This window comes from Phyllostomus hastatus, unplaced genomic scaffold, assembly GCF_019186645.2.
Source record: "Phyllostomus hastatus isolate PE091 unplaced genomic scaffold, TTU_PhHast_1.1 phas_contig_38, whole genome shotgun sequence".
In the NCBI taxonomy this organism is placed as follows: domain Eukaryota; kingdom Metazoa; phylum Chordata; class Mammalia; order Chiroptera; family Phyllostomidae; genus Phyllostomus; species Phyllostomus hastatus.
In genome coordinates, this window is record NW_025333869.1 from 28,508,987 (window position 1) to 28,527,316 (window position 18,330).

Below are 18,330 nucleotides of genomic sequence, written 5' to 3' on the forward strand. Positions count from 1 at the left end.
ATTTGTCTATTCTGGGTATTTCTTATAAGTGGAATCATACCTATGTGGCCTTTTGTGTCTGGCTTCTTTTATTTAGCAATGTTTTCAGGGTTTATCCACTTTGTAGCACTTTGTTCCTTTTTATGGTCAAATAATATTCCATTGTATGGAAATACCACATTTTATTTACTCATTAGCTTGTGGACATTAAGGATGTTTCTACCTTTTGGCTTTTGTGAATGAGCATCCATGTATAAGTTTTTCTTTGAACATATGTTTTCAGTTCTTTTGGGTATATACTTAGGAATGGGATTGCAGTCCATGTGGTAATTCTGGGTTTCACTTTAAAAAAAAAATTTTTTTTTAATTTATTTTTAGAAAGGGAAGGGAGGGAGAAAGAGAGAGAGAGAGAGAGAAACATCAATGTGCGGTTGCTGGGGGCTGTGGCCTGCAACCTAGGTATGTGGCCTGACTGGGAATCGAACCTGCGACACTTTGGTTCACAGCCTGTGCTCAATTCACTGAGTTACACCAGCCAGGGCTGGGTTTCACTTTTTGAGGAAACATTTAATTCTCTGAATCTCTCTGATGCTGGCCCTTTTGTTCTGTACCATAATATGGATTTTTCCTTCTATCATTAGTCTTCCAAATCAGGGAAGATTAATTAATATCTGGATTAATTGATTAAAATCCGGTTAATAGTCAAGCTTAACATTCTGATCACTAGCATTATAACATGTTAAACTTTAAATATAGAAAACTGTATAATATTGACTTTATACATCTGCTCTTAATATAGTCAATGCACTGGGCTGTCAGAGGTAAAAAAGATCTAATGCTGGAAGAAACTGACCAGACTCATGCCAGCAAGGCTGAAAATGAGGAACAGAATGAGCAAAGAGGAGTAAAGAAGGAGGAGCTGGGTTCAACCACAGAGAAAACGGAGCAAAAAGAATCTGAATCCTTGGAGAACACATTCTCCCCACAGAATCCAAATTCTTCAAGTAAGTCATGTCATATTGCTTTGCAGACAGAGAAGGTCTGAGTCTTGCCAAATTTAAGGATTGGTTTGGCACCTTAAAAGATACTTACTTAGCACTGACACAAAAACTAGAAGATACAGTCTTCAATATATTTCTGGCAAAGGAAATTGAGATATTTGTGGGAGTTGTCTTCCTCTCCACTGCAATAATGCTAGCTCACATTTATTGGGGGGTGTTTACTATGTGCAGGGATGTTTTACAGAAATTATTTTACATCTGTTATCTCATTTAATATTAATTTTGCATATATTACTTTATTTAATCCTCACTACAAGTTTGTGAGGTTGGTGTCAACATTATTCTCTTTTGATAGATGAGAAGACTAAAGCCCAGGGAGACTGAATGATTTTCTCAAGGCTAAACAGTTTTTATGTGGCAGGGCAGGGGTCTGAGCTAAGGTGGTTTGGCTTTGGTCTGTTTCTAAGGCACTGTCCTATCTTTGAGAAGATACCTTAACTGTAAGTAGCTCTGTAGATACTCTGAATCCTTTATAGACCCACTGAAGCAGGGTGTTAATGAGGTTGAACTTCTGGCTCCCAAGCTACACATCCTGACTCTACTACTTATTATCTGCATTACTTGGTAAAACTTACTTCTCTAGGCCTCAGTTTCCTCATCTAAAAACTAGACATCATAATGGTAACTTCTTATAGATTTATCATGAGGATTCAATGAGATCCATGCAAAATGCTTAGCACACTGATTTGCCCATAGTAGAAGGGCCCTGAGTAAATGTGAACTACATTTCTAGCCATCCACTGTGTGTCCTATACGGGTAGGTGTGTTATGTACACACACTGTGACTGTCCTTCAAAATCTTCTTTGACTTTCAGCGTTGTGATACAACACCCTAATAAATTTTAGCCTCTAAACAGAAGAGTCCTGAACATTCTTGAATATATATTCAATAAAAGAAGATAATTAGATTGTAGTGAATTATAGTCTTTCTTGAAATAGTCACTTCAAATCTCTTTGTGGAGAACTTTTTAATACTCACTACTTGCTGGGAATAAGAATTCTTAGAGTTTGACTCAGGTGTCTCTGCTGGTTACCCCCAAAATCGTTTTGTAGTCTGTATGTTGACTACATCAGCCTTATGACTGATCAAAGCAGAAGAGGGAATGTCAGAAAAACAGTTGTAAGCAAACATACACATGAAAACACCCACTCACACACACACAGGCAAACATGCAAATATTTGTCCATTCAGCCTTGAAATGTTCAGATCTGTCCCTCTCTAACCCCAAGTGCCAATGAAGAAAAGGGGTTCTATGGAAAGTAACCTCACAGGGTGATCTGATCATAAATTCCTAACCAGACAAGTCACAGTGGGTAGTCACATCACAGGCCCATAACTTCTTTAGCGAAAGGTTCATCTCTACTTTAAGCAAGCCCTGTCCATTGCTTCTGTGCCTCTAGGTTAACAGACCTCTGAAATGCCTCTTTTCAGACCCCTTCTAAACCGTGACCCCCCTCAAGAGAGCACATATTCTTAACCTGTAATCCAGTCCTCACCTGCACACAGTTTTTCTTACATTCCCTCCTTAACCTCAAATGCATAAAAGAAACTACAAACTGTTATTCTGGGAATCATTTTTCTGTCTGTTGAGACCTTGCTTCCAGGCATGTCCTCTGTTTAACTCAAATAATGAATTTTTATAAAAATTCTCTACACATTTGGATGTTCTTATGTTGACAAGAATTAACCTCTCTGAGTTTTCTTATCTGTATATAATAGTTAAAATTCTAGTTGCACTTCATAAGGGTAAGTCTTTGGTATAAATTATTAACATCTTACAGTAACTGATTAACTTAAGCAGACTTTTTGAGAAGTAAATAACTTAATATATGTAAAATATTTAGATCAGGCATATCATTTTTTTAAGTGTCACATTTTATTATTATAGGACTTTTCCTTAGACCCTTTCATTTAGAATTAACTCATTGTTTTTAGCAGCTGGTAAATATTCCACAGCGCAGATATATCATAGTTTACTCAGGATAAATTGTGATGTCAGTTTGATGCCCTCACCTCTTGTAGTGTATGTATTCTCTTACTGTGTTTGAGGAATGAAGTGGAGGGGCTGAAAGGAGGGAGGAGCAGTGTTCTGAGAAGGTGTTTGTTGAAGAATAAGAATTATGAAGTTTTGCCAAAAGCTGCACTTACCAGTGATTTTTTAATGTTGTTTAAGAGATTATTGGCTCTTCTGAGTAGTGCCTTATAGTTGGAGTTTGATATACCAAAGTGCAATTGCATGATTATTTGTAATTTCATTTGAGTGTAGTGTAAATTTTTGTAATATCAGCATTTAAGAGATATTATTCATGTCACCTTAACCAAACCCTGAGAGGCTTCTCACATAACTTTTCAGCATATTTGTTAATATCCTCAGGCAATGCTTAATATTTACTTTGGAGTTTGCCTTTTAATGCCACTTCTGTGATGAGCAGACATCAAATAGTTCCTATCATCTTCTGACTTCATTGCAGCCAGTAAAATATGAATCCTGGCATCTGAAAACAGGAGTGCGAGACAATCTCACCTCTACTCCTTCTGTTTATGGAATAAATGGTTTCTGATAAATACAGTCAAATAGTTTTGTGGAACATTCTGGAATAAAAACAAACAAACAAACAAACAAACAAAAAATAAAATGTAGCAGAAGCTGTTGGTGTGCAGTCTTGTCCTCTGGGCATCCATCTACCTTCCCAGTTTTCCAGCCCTGTGGCTTTCAGTGCAGGGCTCCCTCTGGCAGGGGGGCCTGGCTGGCAGCAGATGAGGTGTGAGAGAATGTGGTCAAGCAAAAGGAAGAAAATGCAACTGACAAACTTACCAACTAGAGAACATATCGATTACTGATCTTTAGGTTATTTTTATATGTTGCATACAGGACCATACAGTACATATTTTGTGTGTGTTTTTCAATTACAGGTTGTCAGAAATATATCTCCTTTTGTGCTTTTTTCCCAAATGGAAATTCTGTAGATTTGTTTTCTCTGATAATTCTAAAGGAAGTGCAAACAGATCCTGTTTACCTGAGATAACCATTATCAACTATTCTGTATATATTTTTCTTTTTTTAAAAGTATATTTTGTTGACTATGCTATTACAGTTGTCCCATTTTTTTCTCCCCTTTATTCCCCTCTACCCTGCACCCCCCTCCCACCAGCATTCCCATCTCTTTAGTTCATGTCCATGGGTCATACATATAAGTTCTTTGGCTTCTCCATTTCCTATACTATTCTTAACCTCCCCCTGTCTATGTTGTACCTACCACTTATGCTTCTTATTCCCTGTACCTTTTCCTCCATTCTTCCCCTCCCCACTGATAACCCTCCATGTAATATCCATTTCTGTGATTCTGTTCCTGTTCTAGTTGTTTGCTTGGTTTGTTTTTGTTTTATTTAGATTCAGTTGCTGAAAGTTGTGAGTTTGTTGTCATTTTACTGTTCATAGTTTTTGACCATCTTCTTTGTCTTAGATAAGTCCCTTGAACATTTCATATAATAAGGGCTTGGTGATGATGAACTCCTTTAACTTGACCTGATCTGAGAAACACTTTATCTGCCCTTCCATTCTAAATCATAGCTTTGCTGGGTAGAGTACTCTTGGATGTACATCCTTGCCTTTCATGACTTGGAATACTTCTTTCCAGCCCCTTCTTGCCTGCAAGATTTCTTTTGAGAAATCAGCTGACAGTCTTATGGGAACTCCTTTGTAAGTAACTGTCTCCTTTTCTCTTGCTGCTTTTGAGAGTCTGTTCTTATCTTTAATCTTGGGTAATGTAATGATGATGTGCCTTGGTGTGAGCTTCCTTGGGACTCTCAAACTTCTTGGACATCCTAGAAGTCTATTTCCTTTGCCAGGTTGAAGAATTTCTTCTTCGTTATTTTTTCAAATAAGTTTTCAATATCTTGCTCTTCCTCTTCTTTTTTAGCACCCTGTGATTTGGATGTTGAAACATTTAAAGTTATACTGGAGGTTCCTAAGCTTCTCCTCAATTTTTTGAATTCTTGTTTCTTCATTCTGTTCTGGTTGAATGTTTATTTCTTCCTTCTGCCCCAAATTGTTGATTTGAGTCCTGGTTTCCTTCCCTTCACTGTTGGTTCCCTGTATATTTTTCTTTATTTTACTTTGCATAGCCTTCACTTTTTCCTCAATTTTGCAACCATACTCTATCACTTCTTGTGAGCATTTTGATTACCAGTGTTTTGAACTGTGCATCTGAGAGCTTGGCTATCGCCTCATCACTTAGTTCTATATTTGGAGTTTTGATCTGTTCTTTCATTTGGGCCAGATTTCTTTGCCTTGACACACCTGTGACTTTGTAACGGGCAGAGCTTTAGGTATTTGCCAGGGCAGGGCAACCCACTTTGCTGCATTGTGGTACTGTATGTGGGAGAGGGGCCCGAGAGGGAACAATGCCACTTGCTGTGCTCTGGGCCCAATTTGTCACTTCCCTTGCAACCCACAAGCAAATTGGGCCCTTTGGGTGCTGATTTCCAGGTGAGTGGGTTTGTGTGCATTCTAGGATCCTCTGGGTCTCTGCAACAAACTCTCCTGTGAGGTGGGAGTCTCTCCCACTGCTATAACCTCCACGGATTTTTACAGAGGTTTTGAGGCTTTGTTTTCCCATGCTGGAACCCTGAGTTGTGCAGTCTATCTTACTCCCCAGTTCCTCCCTGTTTATCCACACGCAAATGTGAGACTGTCTGGTGTGCCAGCCACTGCCTCTCCTGGTCCTCCAGCCATCACCTTGCTGTGAGTCCTTTCCTCCCCAGCTGCCCATCTCTGCCCTTCCTACTGGTCTGGATGAATGTTTCTTGTTTAACTTCTTGGTTGTTGGACTTTCATACAGTTCAACTTTCTGGCAGTTCTGGTTATTTTTTGTTTTTAAATTTGTTGTTGTCCTTCTCTTGGTTGTGCGAGGAGGCAAAGTGTATCTACCTATACCTCCATCTTTGCTGGAAGTGTCTCTGGGTATATTTTTCCTGACTAGATATTTAGATAATATTTGAGATAATATTTTAAATATCAATAGAAGCATATTTTATTTATTATTCTGTAAACCTCCTTTTTCATTAGCAATATTATAAACAAAAAATGAAAAATTCATACTTGTTTATTGCAGAAAAATAAGAAAATACAGATAAACAAAAAAGGTATAAAAATTAAAAACACATCTATTACAACTATGCAGGGATGACTACTGTTAACATTTAGTGGTAATTCCTTTTAGATTTTAAAAATATTTTTTACGTAAATATTCATGTAAATAAGAAATGTAAAAATGAGATCACACTATCTAAACTGTTTTTTTAAAGATTTTATTTATTTATTTTTAGAGAGGGGGAAGGGAGAGAAAAAGAGGGAGAGAAACATTGATGTGTGGTTGCCTCTCACACGCCCCCTACTGGGGACCTGGCCCGCAACCCAGGCATGTGCCCTGACTGGGAATTGAACCGGTGACCCTTTGGCTCACAGGTTAGTACTCAATCCATTGAGCCACACCAACGAAGGCTGTGTAAACCATTTTATAACCACCTGTCACTTAGCAATATGTTATGAGTCTTTTTCTGTGACCGTAAATACTAAAAAATTGTTAGTCACTATATCTGGTTAAAGCCTTTTAACCAGATTTCTATTGCTGAAGACTTAGAATGTGTCATGATTTTTAAAAACATTTATTAAAGGTATTATGATAAAGCATCCTATAGTTAAAACCCTTGAGCACATCCATGATTATTCCCTTAAGATAAATTTCTAGTAGTAGAATTATTGTGTAAGTTTATACATTTTAATGAGTTTGGTATATTGCAAGCTGACTACCAGAAGAGTTGTGCCAATTTATACTTCCTCTAGTAGAGAAGGAAACTGACCTTTTATCTAATTTAAAACAAAGTTGTTTCTTAGGCTTTAAAAAAAAATCCTTACTATCATGGAATAAATTATTTGTAGTTCCAGAGGTCCTTTACCATTGACCTTTTATTTTTGGCAGTCTTTTGAAACTTGTTTCCAATTCTTTTGCAGGCGAATTGTCAAAATTCCCACCACTGGAGGCATCTATAAGTATCTTTTTATTATTAAGTTTAAGCATGTGAGATCCCCTCATCCATATAAACTAAGTCCTGTTCATAAGAATTCAGAAGTCTGCTTAAGTTAATCAGTTTCTATAAGATACTAATGGTTCATACCAAAGACTTACCCTTACATTTTATTTCTTGCAGTGAAGTCTTATCAGCAAAATGTTTTACCCCCCTGACCTCTTTGTTTTTACCTCTGATTTAAAAACCTTTTCTTCTATCCTTTAAAGGTTTTTCAGATATGAATTATTGGCACCTTCGTTTCCGCTGGTCTGGTGGTGCTCCTTCAGAACTCCTGAGGAAATTCAGAAACTATGAAATATGAAATGTCCCTTCTCCGTTGGAGAGAGAGTGAGTGAGCCAGACCGTTTCCTGTGCTGCCTACATGCAGTCTCTGTTCACATCTTTAAAATGTCATGTTTATATGTTATGTCTGGGAATTGCTGAGTACTGATTGATTCCTCCATCCTTGAACCCATTCTCACAATGTGTTTTCTAAATGAAGAAAATTTCGAAAGACAAGTTTCTTTTAATATTTGAATAAATTAAGGCTCTTGGATCCAGAGTGGATTATATTATGAGTGTTCTCCTGTTCATGTTATTTATAGAAATCCATTAAAAATTGATCTCTGTATTTAAATATTTAATTGATGTATGATGATCTCTATTAGTGTTGGATGTACAAGAAATGTTTTCTGACTTTGGACTTAAAATGAAATGTGAAATTACTGTCTTACCCCCATAGAATGAAATAAATAATTTTCCCAAAGTTCATAATAAATGTATAATTCAACTGTATTTTGAAACAGGTATTTTGAACATGTATTTTACTTTAATTTTAATAATCATAAATTTAAAAAATTATTTGAGCAAATATGTTGCTACTAGATTTCTTTTGTTAGGTAGCAAGTGATTAGAAATTTATTTTCTTACAGTTTGAAGGCTAGAAATCTAAGATCAAGGTGTCTACAGGTTTGGTTTCTTCTGAGGCCTCTCCCCCTGGTTTGTAGATGGCTGCGTTCTCCCTGTGTCCTCACATGGCCTTTTTCTGTGCATGTACATCTGTGGTGCTTCTACTTCTTGTAAGAACATCAGTCATATTGGATAAGGGCCCTACCCTAACAGCCTCCCGTTAACTGAATCAACAATTTATTTATTATTATTTTTAAAGATTTTATTTATTTATTTTTAGAGAGGGAAGAGAGGGAGGGAGAGAGAGAGAGAGAGAGAGAGAGAGAAAGAGAGAGAAACATCAATGTGCGGTTGCTGGGGGTTATGGCCTGCAACCCAGGAATGTACCCTGGCTGGGAATCGAACCTGGGACACTTTGGTTCCCAGCCCGCGCTCAATCCATTGAGCTATGCCAGCCAGGATGAATCAACACTTTAAAAACATTATCTTCAAATTAGATTATATTCTGAGGTACAGGGAGTTGGGGACTGCAATATATGAATTTTTGGGGAACACAGCTAAGTTCATAATACATTTGAAAACTTTTTTTTAAACAAACACAGTTCCCTTACTTAATTGGTTCCCTTAATTTTATTTGAATTTGTTCCCTTAATTTTATTTGAATTTGTATTGTTTTGTCAAATGTGTTTAGAGAATTATTTATATGAGTATCTTACCACTTCAGTAAAATGTGATTTGGCATTGTTACTACATCTGCAAATTTTACTTTAAAAGGAAAATAAATGCAAAAATATAGCATGTTAAATTAATAAAATGAGGCTTTGGATTACAATTTCTTGTCATAATGCCTGCCTGGCCCAGGTATGTACCCTGCCCCTCCACCCCCCCCAAAAAAACCCAAAACTGGATTGAATAAGTGAATTTTTAAACCTAAGAACTCCAGTTTTAAATTTTTCTCTTCCTTCTCCACACCAATACCTCCCCCCACCAGATTGTCTAATTTACAGTATTGATGCCTTTTAGTGACTTGCCAATGGGAAAAACACTTCCATTCCCATGGTCCACTCTGCTTCTGTTACAGATGGATATCCTAGTTGCTGACAAGGCTGAACATCAGCTCTCATTTACTTTTCTGTCTCCCAGGAGGTCTGAGGGCTCCAAATAAGACATGAGGAAGAGCTCCACTTGAATGGGGATTTATGATGGGCCAAGCTTGCGCTAAGCACTTTATGTACTTGATCCCATATAACTTAGTAGGAGACCTTTTATTTTTAAACACTTAAATGCTCTCCTGAACTCAAAGTTTAAAAGGCAGGGGACTGTGCTTTGATAATACAGTTGTTTTCTTTGAATAAAAAAATAAAGGGAGAGCTGGATAACTTTTCTTCAATAATTTGTTTGAATTTCCCAGTGTATTCAGTGCAACCACAGTTGTACATATGTGTAATAGCACATTTTCAAAGCCATTTAATTTTGGATTTTGCCTCAACTTCATGACAGAATGAACTGATTATAACAAGATAATTTTAGATAAAGGTTATTAAGCTCTTAGCTCTAAATGCTGAAGATAATTAGTTTCTCTCAAATTTAATATTGAATGAATAAATGAAGTGCATATTTCTTGACAGCATTCTTACGTGAAAACTACTGTACTATCGTTTGTGTAGGATAAAAAAATGCTTAAGTCATGTTGATGTTCTCAAGTAGCTGATAATTTAGTGAAATAAGACAGGTATCTGAGTTTTGTATAAAAGGAGCATGTTGAATTAGTGTAAGTTTGTAATGTGCTTAGAACATGCCTGGCACATAGCGTTATGTGTACTCATTACTATTCTTACTACATATAATTATGTGTTAAGACTTGTGATAGTCAATTGACAGAATTATGGCTTCCTTCCCTCCTCAATCCCTTCCCCCTAAGTTTCCATCTGAGAGGCACTGTTTCTTGCATATCTTTCTATAGCTATCCTGTACATTACACACATAGATATGTTTCTGCTTTTTTCTTAATACAAATGGGAGCACACTATTTACACTACTACACACCTCCCATTTATTCAGTTAATGCTGGAGATTTTTCCATTTTTAGTATGAGTGCTTCTTTATTCTTTTTATGTGCTTCATGGCATTCTATTGTGTAGATGAACCATAATTTAACTTGTCCTCTATTGATGCTTTTTGAGGTTATTTACAGTTTTTTTTTTGTATCTGTGATCATAAGTAACACTGTAGTGAACAGCTTTATACATACTATTTCTTGTATGTGAAGTATACCTGTAGGATAAATACCTAGTACTGGAATGGATAAACAGATAAAAATATATGCATATATACTTATATATATGTATAAACATTTGATTACCAAATTCTTAAACAAATAACAGATGCAGCTTAGCAAGTTTCAGAGATCTTAGGGTCATTGGATTGGAAAACCCAGAAAACAGTGCTTGTTCATCGGGATTCTTGCCTTTAGGTTTTTTTTTTCCACTCTGGACTAGACTTTGTTGAGTGGCTCAGTTTGGCATTGTGCTTATGGAATAATTTCCCCAGCACCTCCCATAACTCCTGATACCAGCGCGTGCCCAAGATATAAAGCAATAATAAAAGCAGAGTACACTTTTTTTCTGGTACTTTCTATAGAGACAGGAAGAGAACGGTGTTTTTTCAGTGTTATGGCTTCTTGCCTTCTGGGTGTCCTAGAGTGCTGAAATACAATTCTGAAATAGTTTTGCTCTTTTAAGTTAAATGACAACTCAACAGAGCATTCTGGAAAACCTAGGCAGAATTCACAATTTCCTAGGATCCCAAATAGCTTCTGGTCGCCAGTGGATATATCCCATCCTGTCAAAAAAAAAAAAAAAAGCCCCTTGATGAACAAATTAGAAATGCAAAAAACACTGCAGATATTTCTCGCAAAGAGAGAGCTGGGTGAGGGGAAGATAAGATTGTTTTCCTGCTTATGAATTTTCATATCTTCTCTGTGCCCAGATCTGATGGTGGTTACAAGAACAATCACAGCAGCAAGGGCGGATGACTAATGCAGTTATTGAAAGGGTCTTTAATTTCCTGGAGGCAAACACCATTACCCGCCATCTCCATATCATAGAGGAGAGATGCCAGGGCTACTGGGGAGTTAGTGATGAAAGAAATTATAAAACTGATGCAATTACTGAGAAAATGATTAAATGTCTCTCAATGAAAGGCTTCAATTCCTTTCAATTTCAGGTTTTGTGATATGCATCAATGTGGCTGTGTCTTCCAGGATTATTACTTCTTGACTTTCTGTGTCATCTCACCCTCATTGTAGGAGAATATTTTGCATCAGTTTGGACATTCTCATCTTTTCTCTTTCCACCTAGGCTGTTTTATTTTTGCTTTGCTGGTTTCTTATATTAATTAGCTGCCAAGAGTGAATGTTTCCATAATGGAACCTAGGTTAGGTTTGTGGAGAACTGGATCCTAACTTACTTGGGATTTAGGGAAAACTCAGTTTCTTCTGCCTGTGGCTGGAAATAAGAATCCCCCTTTCACAGAACACAGGCTCTTGGCCCAGGACCAGGTCCAGAGTTGGTCTGTTTAGGGCCTCCCAAGAGTCGGGATGGGTGTGGGAACTGATGAGGAATGTGCAGTCCAGAAGCAGATGTAAAGGATTAGTGAGAAAGGGAAAGCAGAGAAAGGATGGGGAGCTTGTGCTTTTAACAACTCTTCCTAATAAGTTTTCATTTCTTACCATTCTTTATAAAAAGGGGGCAAAGATAGAAAGAGAGAGATTATAATTAAGTAGGTATATTTATGTACATCAGCTTCAAACACCTCAATTATCTTTTTACATTTATCTGAATTTGATGCCATTCTTTTTTTTTTTTAAAGATTTTATTTATAGAGAGGGTAAAGAGGGAGAAAGAGAGGGAGAGAAACATCAATGTGTGGTTGCCTCACACATGCCCCCAACTGGGGACCTGGCCTGCAACCCAGGCATATGCCCTGACTGGGAATCGAACTGGCAACCCTTTGGTTTGCAGGCCAGTGCTCAATCCACTGAGCCTCACCAGCCAGGGCTGATGCCATTCTTCATAGCATCCCACCTCTGAAGACAATGGTGATCTGTCTTCAGAGTAAAGTATATTAAATAAAAATAAACCATGTTAAATACTTTCCAGCTTGTTAGGGCATTAGGGGAGGCTCTAAAAAAGGGTCTAATCATCATATCATCATCATCATCATATCATCATCATCATCATCTTCTACCTTTAATGGTTTTCAAAGCATTTTCTTTCTTTTTTAATCTTTATTTTTTTATTGTTCTTTAAGTACAGTTTTCTGCCTTCCCCCCAACCTCTCCCCACCTCCCCAGCCCTCCTGCTTCCACACCCCCTTGTTATTGTCCATGTGTCCTTTATAATTGTTCCTGTAAAACCTTCACCCTTTTCCCCCATTATCCCCTCCCCTCTGCCCTCTGGTCACTGTCAGCCTGTTCTCAATTTCACTGTCTTTGGCTATACTTTGCTTGCTTGTTCATTTTGTTGATTAGGTTCTTGTTAATGGTGAGATCATATGGTATGTGTCTTTCATCGCCTGGCTTATTTCACTTAGCATAATGCTCTCCAGTTCCATCCATGCTGTTACAAAAGGCAGGAGCTCCTTCTTTCTTTCTGTTGCATAGAATTCCATTGTGTAAATGTACCACTGTTTTCTGATCCATTCATTTACTGATGGGCACATGGGTTGCTTCCAGCACTTGGCTATTGTAAATCGTGCTGCTATGAACATTGGGATACATAGGTTCTTTTGGATTTGTGTTTCAGGGCTCTTAGGATATAACCCTAGCAGTGGAACTGCTGGGTCAAAAGGCAGTTCCATTTTTAGTTTTCTGAGGAAATTTCAAAGCATTTTCTCAGAAATCTTAGTTGAACTTCTCAATTAACCTCATTTGGTTGAGGAATCTATAGCCTTGTTACATTCTTAAAACAATAAAATGAAAAACATTATTTTATTATTTAAAAAAATCATTGGTTCTCAACCTTGAAATCTCCTGGGGAACACAAAACCCCTGGTGCCTGGGTCCCACCCCAGAGGTTCTGATTTAATGCATCTGGGTATCCCTTCCGTGTGGAGATTTGACAACGCCAGGGTAGTTCTAATGTGCTTGTAGGGCAGAGGACCACAGTGGTGTAAACAAATAGAGGTTGTAGGTGAAATGGTTAATATCTTGATGGTTCTGTGTACATTTAAGAGACTGGAGCTCTTCCTTCTGTGCCACCAGTTATTTCTGGGAGTCCCCATGACCCCAGGGGTACTCCATTTGGGCTTTCAAACAGGTCCATGCTCTGCAGCAATGCTTTGCCTTTGCTGGGTTCTCCCTAGTCTTTGTCTCCAGCCCTGAGGCCTCCTGAAGCTCCCCCTGATGCCATTGCGAATTTTGCAGTATGGAAATTAAAAATAGTTTAATATTGAATTGGTCAATATGGAGCTGGGGAGCTTGTGCTCTAAACAAACTAACTCCCGGTGATGTCTACGTTTCAGATTATGTAGGGCAAAAATCAGAAGACATCATGGGTTAGGGGTTCAGGGCTGTGCTGGGAGCTGATTGGTCCGAGGTGAGGTAAGGGTAATCATTTCTCCAGGTCTTGAGGACAGACAGCTCTGAGGTCTTTTCTGCCCCCTATGTCTGGTCTCATGGGGAAGTAGCCGGGGGCTGTCCACCTTGGGGCTCAAGAACTGAAACACAACTTATGTTATTGTTAGACTGCCACAGGTCCAAACTGTGTGACCATTACTCAGGTCCCGACTACTGTCTTCTGCTGCCTGAGGGGTTGCTGATTATATGGGTGAAAGACTAGGTCTGTGAGAGGTATATATATCTATATATACACACAGATATGCACACACATACATATACATACACATATACATATATAACATATATATACACATATACGTGTACAGAGGGGGTATGATTTCTAGACCTAGGATTTAAAACCAAATGTAATAGAAGTCATAAGGACCCTTGGTTTCACGAGTGGTTACAGATCCTGACTGCATGGAGCACAGACAACGCTCTCAGACATTCCTTCTCCTCTCCTACCCTGGCCTCACCTGAACTCCTTTCCTCCCCCAGCTGAGGAAATAGGAACACCTGGGCAGATGAGTGACAAACGGTTCTGGAGGTGTTTGTGTTGGCGGTGGGTGGGGGATGTGCCCCACCAGTAGCAACTACCTAAAGATGTTCAGTTTTAGAAATTCCATCAGTGCTCAGACAATAAAAATGTGGCACTGAAAGGATTAGAAATAGAAGCTTATCAAGGTTGTTCACCAGACAGTAATAAAAGAGGAATGATGCACTGTGTGAACATAGGCAAGTCTCTTGCTTCTCTTAGCCCATTTCCTCCCCTGTAAAATGAGGAAATTATAAACTGAATTTTATCAGGAAATAAAACAAATCCAGGAAAATTGTGAATCAAAACCAGACTTTTGTGGTTTTCATTCTCTCTTCTGTTTTGAATTCAAGGAATCAGAATCTGCACAGTAAGGCAAGGGCAGTCCACTGACAAACACCTGTGGGCGTGCTGTCCATGTTGTGATCTGGGCAGTTCAGAGGGAGGCTCTGGAGACAGCACTTGCCCCCAGCGCAACCTTAGGCAAGTTCATTAACCTCCTACTGCCTCAGGTTCCTCACCAGTAAAATGGGATAGTAATTACCTTGATGTAGGACATAAATATTAACTATTTACAGTAGCAATTAGGAAAGAAAATCAGAGAATTAAGACTTTTTTCCTTAACACTTTCCCAATTCTCTAGAATGAATGGTGCTACAGCATCCAGGCACTTTTTACAAATGCAAACTATTGGACCCTGCCCAGACCTACTGAATCAGAACCTGTAAGGGGTAAGGTCCAGGAATCTGTTTGGAATCTCCAGGAGATCCTTATTTATGCTAAAGTTTGAGCAGCACTGTTCTAGAATCTTGCTTGCCAAACTGGTCCAAAGCCCGGAATCATTGGCATCACCTGGGAACTTATCAGACATTCAGAATCTTGTGCCCCACTCTGGAACTGCTAAATTATAATCTGTATTTTAACAAGATACCTAGGTATTTCTATGCAAATCAAATCTGGGGAAACACTGTTCTAGAACTGTGTCTTTAATACAGTAGCCTCTAGCCATATGGGGCTATTAAAATTAAAAATAGAGACAGAGGGGACTTTCACTCAAGATGGAGGTGAAGGTAAATGTGCTTCACCTACTTGCACAACTACAGCAAAAATTACAACTGGACTACAAGACAAATATCATCTAGATTTGTCAGAAAATAGAGCTGTGTGGAAGTCCTGCAACCAAGGATTTAAAGAAGCCACATTCATCCTGATGGGTAGGAGGGGCAGAGACACAGGGCAGTGTGTAGAGGTGAAGAGGCATATCATGGAAATGCAGAGTGGTGCAGAGTGGGGCAGAATGGGCAGTCCCACATTCACACGTGGTGAATAAAAATAGGGAGGGATACCTTGGGAGCGTGTAATCCCAGCCCCAGACCAGCCCACCCAGACAGAGGTTTCGGTGCCAGGATGATAAGTCTCCATAACTTCTGGCTGTAAAAATCAGTGGGGGGTGGGGCAGTAGAAGAAACTTCGAGATTTTCAGGAGACTCTTCTTAAAGCACCTGCAAAGATCTCAGAACTTATGCAAACCCACCCCCTTTGGGATTCAGCACAATGTGGCTAGTGGTTACTATATTAGACAGTTAGATTACAGAATATTCCCATCATCTCTAAAGGTCTATAAGAGAGTGCAGCTCTATATTAATAATAATAATAGTGATAATAGTTTTTATTTTTTATTATTATTATAGTGACAGAACATCTAGATGGAACAGATTGCCTGGGACAAGGGTGATAAACTAAAGTTTAAATGAGCCAGGCAGGTGAAGTAAATGAATGAAGTAGGTCAATTATAAGAGAACCAAGAGCACAAATGCAATGGTAAGTGGCCGGTGACACTCAACCTCCATGTTGGGCTAACAATACTGGGGACTGGGTACTGGGGACTGTGGTAACCTGGGAAAAGCATCTTCAGATCCAGCCAAATGTTACCATGAGGCTGCTAGGCCCAGTCTACGCTACCCCTAATTTTGTCTAAGAAGCTAGAAATGTGGCTCTGGCTGGGTAGCTTGGTTGGTTAGAGCATTATCCTGATACGCCAAGGTTGTATGTTTGATACCGGTCAGGGCACATACAAGAACAAATCAATGAAGGAATAAATAAGTGAAACAACAAATTGATGTTTCTCTCTCTTTTTCCTTCTCTCTCACTCTAAAATTCAATAAATACAAATTTTAGAAAAACTAGAAATCTGGATTTTTTTGTGATTCCTAAATTTTGGTTACTAAATCAAAATTTAAAAAATGCTATGTTGGCCAAAGAAACTTCCTGGAGGCCTGATTTGCCCTTGGTGTTGTGATCTGAAAACCAGGCTATCTGGTTCTCCATTGCCAAGGTCAGTTGTTTGCCTTGTGTATATCTTCCTTTCTGCTTCGATTTCATCTTTCTTTTGTTTCAATCTCATTTTTGCTTTCCCTTTTCTTTTTTCTCCTCTTTTTTTTATTCAGTAAGCATTTATTGAATGTTCTTTTTTTGTTTTTATTTTATCTTTTACTTTTTTAGTGGTTTTATTGTTTCATTTTTTAACATTTTTAAAATTGTTGTTCAAATACAGTTTTCTGCCTTTTCCCCCTACTCTTCCCCACCACCCCAGCCCTCCCCTCCTCCCTCCCCTGTTTCCACCCCTCTTTGTTATTGTCCATGTGTCCTTTATAATTGTTCCTGCAAACCCTTCACCCTTTCCCCCTATAATCCCCTTCCCTTATGTACCACTATGCTACAGATTCAGGATACGAAGATGAACCACCACTAGCCCCCCCATTCAGTGGGAGGCCCAGACAGGAGTACAGATAATGACAGTGCAATTTATGTTGTGTTGCAGTGGAGACATGTCCAAAGCCCTAGGAGTGGTAAGTAAAGGAGTAAGCCAACTTTGAGGAGGATATGTGAGTTGGGTTTTGAAAGATGTGTAGGGTTCTCCAGGCTGAAGGGCTGGGGTAGGAGCAGGAGAGCATATTTGTAGTGGAAAGGATAGCTTAGGGATGTGATGGTGTTTCAGAAAAAAACCCCCAAAACTGGGTGACTGATGTGTAAGTTACATAGTTATTTATCAGACTTCCTTGTTCTTAAAAATCTGTTTGCTCACCACTCCCCACCACTGTTGGAGCCACTACCCCTACCCCATGGTTCCTCTCGCCACAGCCTTGTGGCTTCTAGATCCAAACCTTCCTGCATCCCGCTCCACCTCCTGATTTCTTTTTACCCTCTCCTCACTCCTGCCTAGATTTCCCTCTATCCACTTAACATTCAGAGTTCCTTTGACATACCCGAAACCATCCGGTGCTCAACCAACCAGAGGGAGAACAATGATGCTAAGATTGTTAAGCCACCTGCTAGAAAGGTAGTTTAAATGTCATTAACTCTGAAGAGGTTATTTGGATCCTGACACAAACAAAAGGGTTAAAAAACTGAGAAATTTATGAACTGATTGAAAATTTGAACATTAACTAGATATTAATGGTTAAGATTTTTAGGTATGATAATGGCATTGTGGTAATGTTAAAACAAGTCTTTACCTTTAGGGATGCATCAGATATTAATAAATAAAATAACATGCAGTCTGGGATTTGCTTCAAAATATTTAGGAAGGAAGGGGAAGTGGGTGAGATACAGGTAAAACAAGGTTGGCTGCGCACTGGTGATTGTTGAACCTGGGTAATAGGTAACTAAGGATTCACTATAATAGCCTATTTCTGTATATGTTTGCATATGTATAATGTTGGAAATACTCTATGTGATTGGTTGAATTGTGTTCTTTAAGAAGATAGGTTAAAGTCTTAGCCCCCAGTACTGCTGAATGTGACCTTATTTGGAAATAAGGTATTTTCAGATAAAATCAAATAAAGATGAGGTCTTTAGGGTAGGCTGTAATCTCATATGACTGGGGGAGATTTTTTCAGCTAACTAATGTTTGATGAGTAAGCCAAGAATATTCAATACATAACTATTTATTCGTTAATAAATAGTTTCTTCAATAAATGATGTTGGGAAAACTGGAAAACCACATGTAGAAGAATGAAACTTGATCCCTATCTTATACCACTCACAAAAATTAACTCAAAATGGATTAAAGACTTAAAGTAACACGTGGAGCTGAAAAAACACTTAGAAAAAAATATATAGGAAAAACTTTGATACTGGGTTTGGCAATGATTTC

General features: G+C 38.4%; 1 protein-coding gene across 3 annotated transcripts in view; it reads left to right on the top strand.

Annotated features, from left to right (window-relative positions):
• The window catches only part of DNAJC12 (DnaJ heat shock protein family (Hsp40) member C12), a 43,966-nt gene extending 36,061 nt beyond the window's left edge, over positions 1 to 7,905 (top strand). For all 3 annotated transcript variants that reach the window (XM_045842063.1, XM_045842062.1, XM_045842064.1), the window contains exons 5-6: positions 779 to 983; positions 7,338 to 7,905. In XM_045842063.1, the coding sequence (XP_045698019.1) occupies positions 779 to 983; positions 7,338 to 7,432 (300 nt within the window). In that variant the 3' untranslated portion in view covers positions 7,433 to 7,905. The remainder of the gene's footprint in view (positions 1 to 778; positions 984 to 7,337) is intronic.
• The last annotated feature ends 10,425 nt before the right edge of the window (positions 7,906 to 18,330 follow it).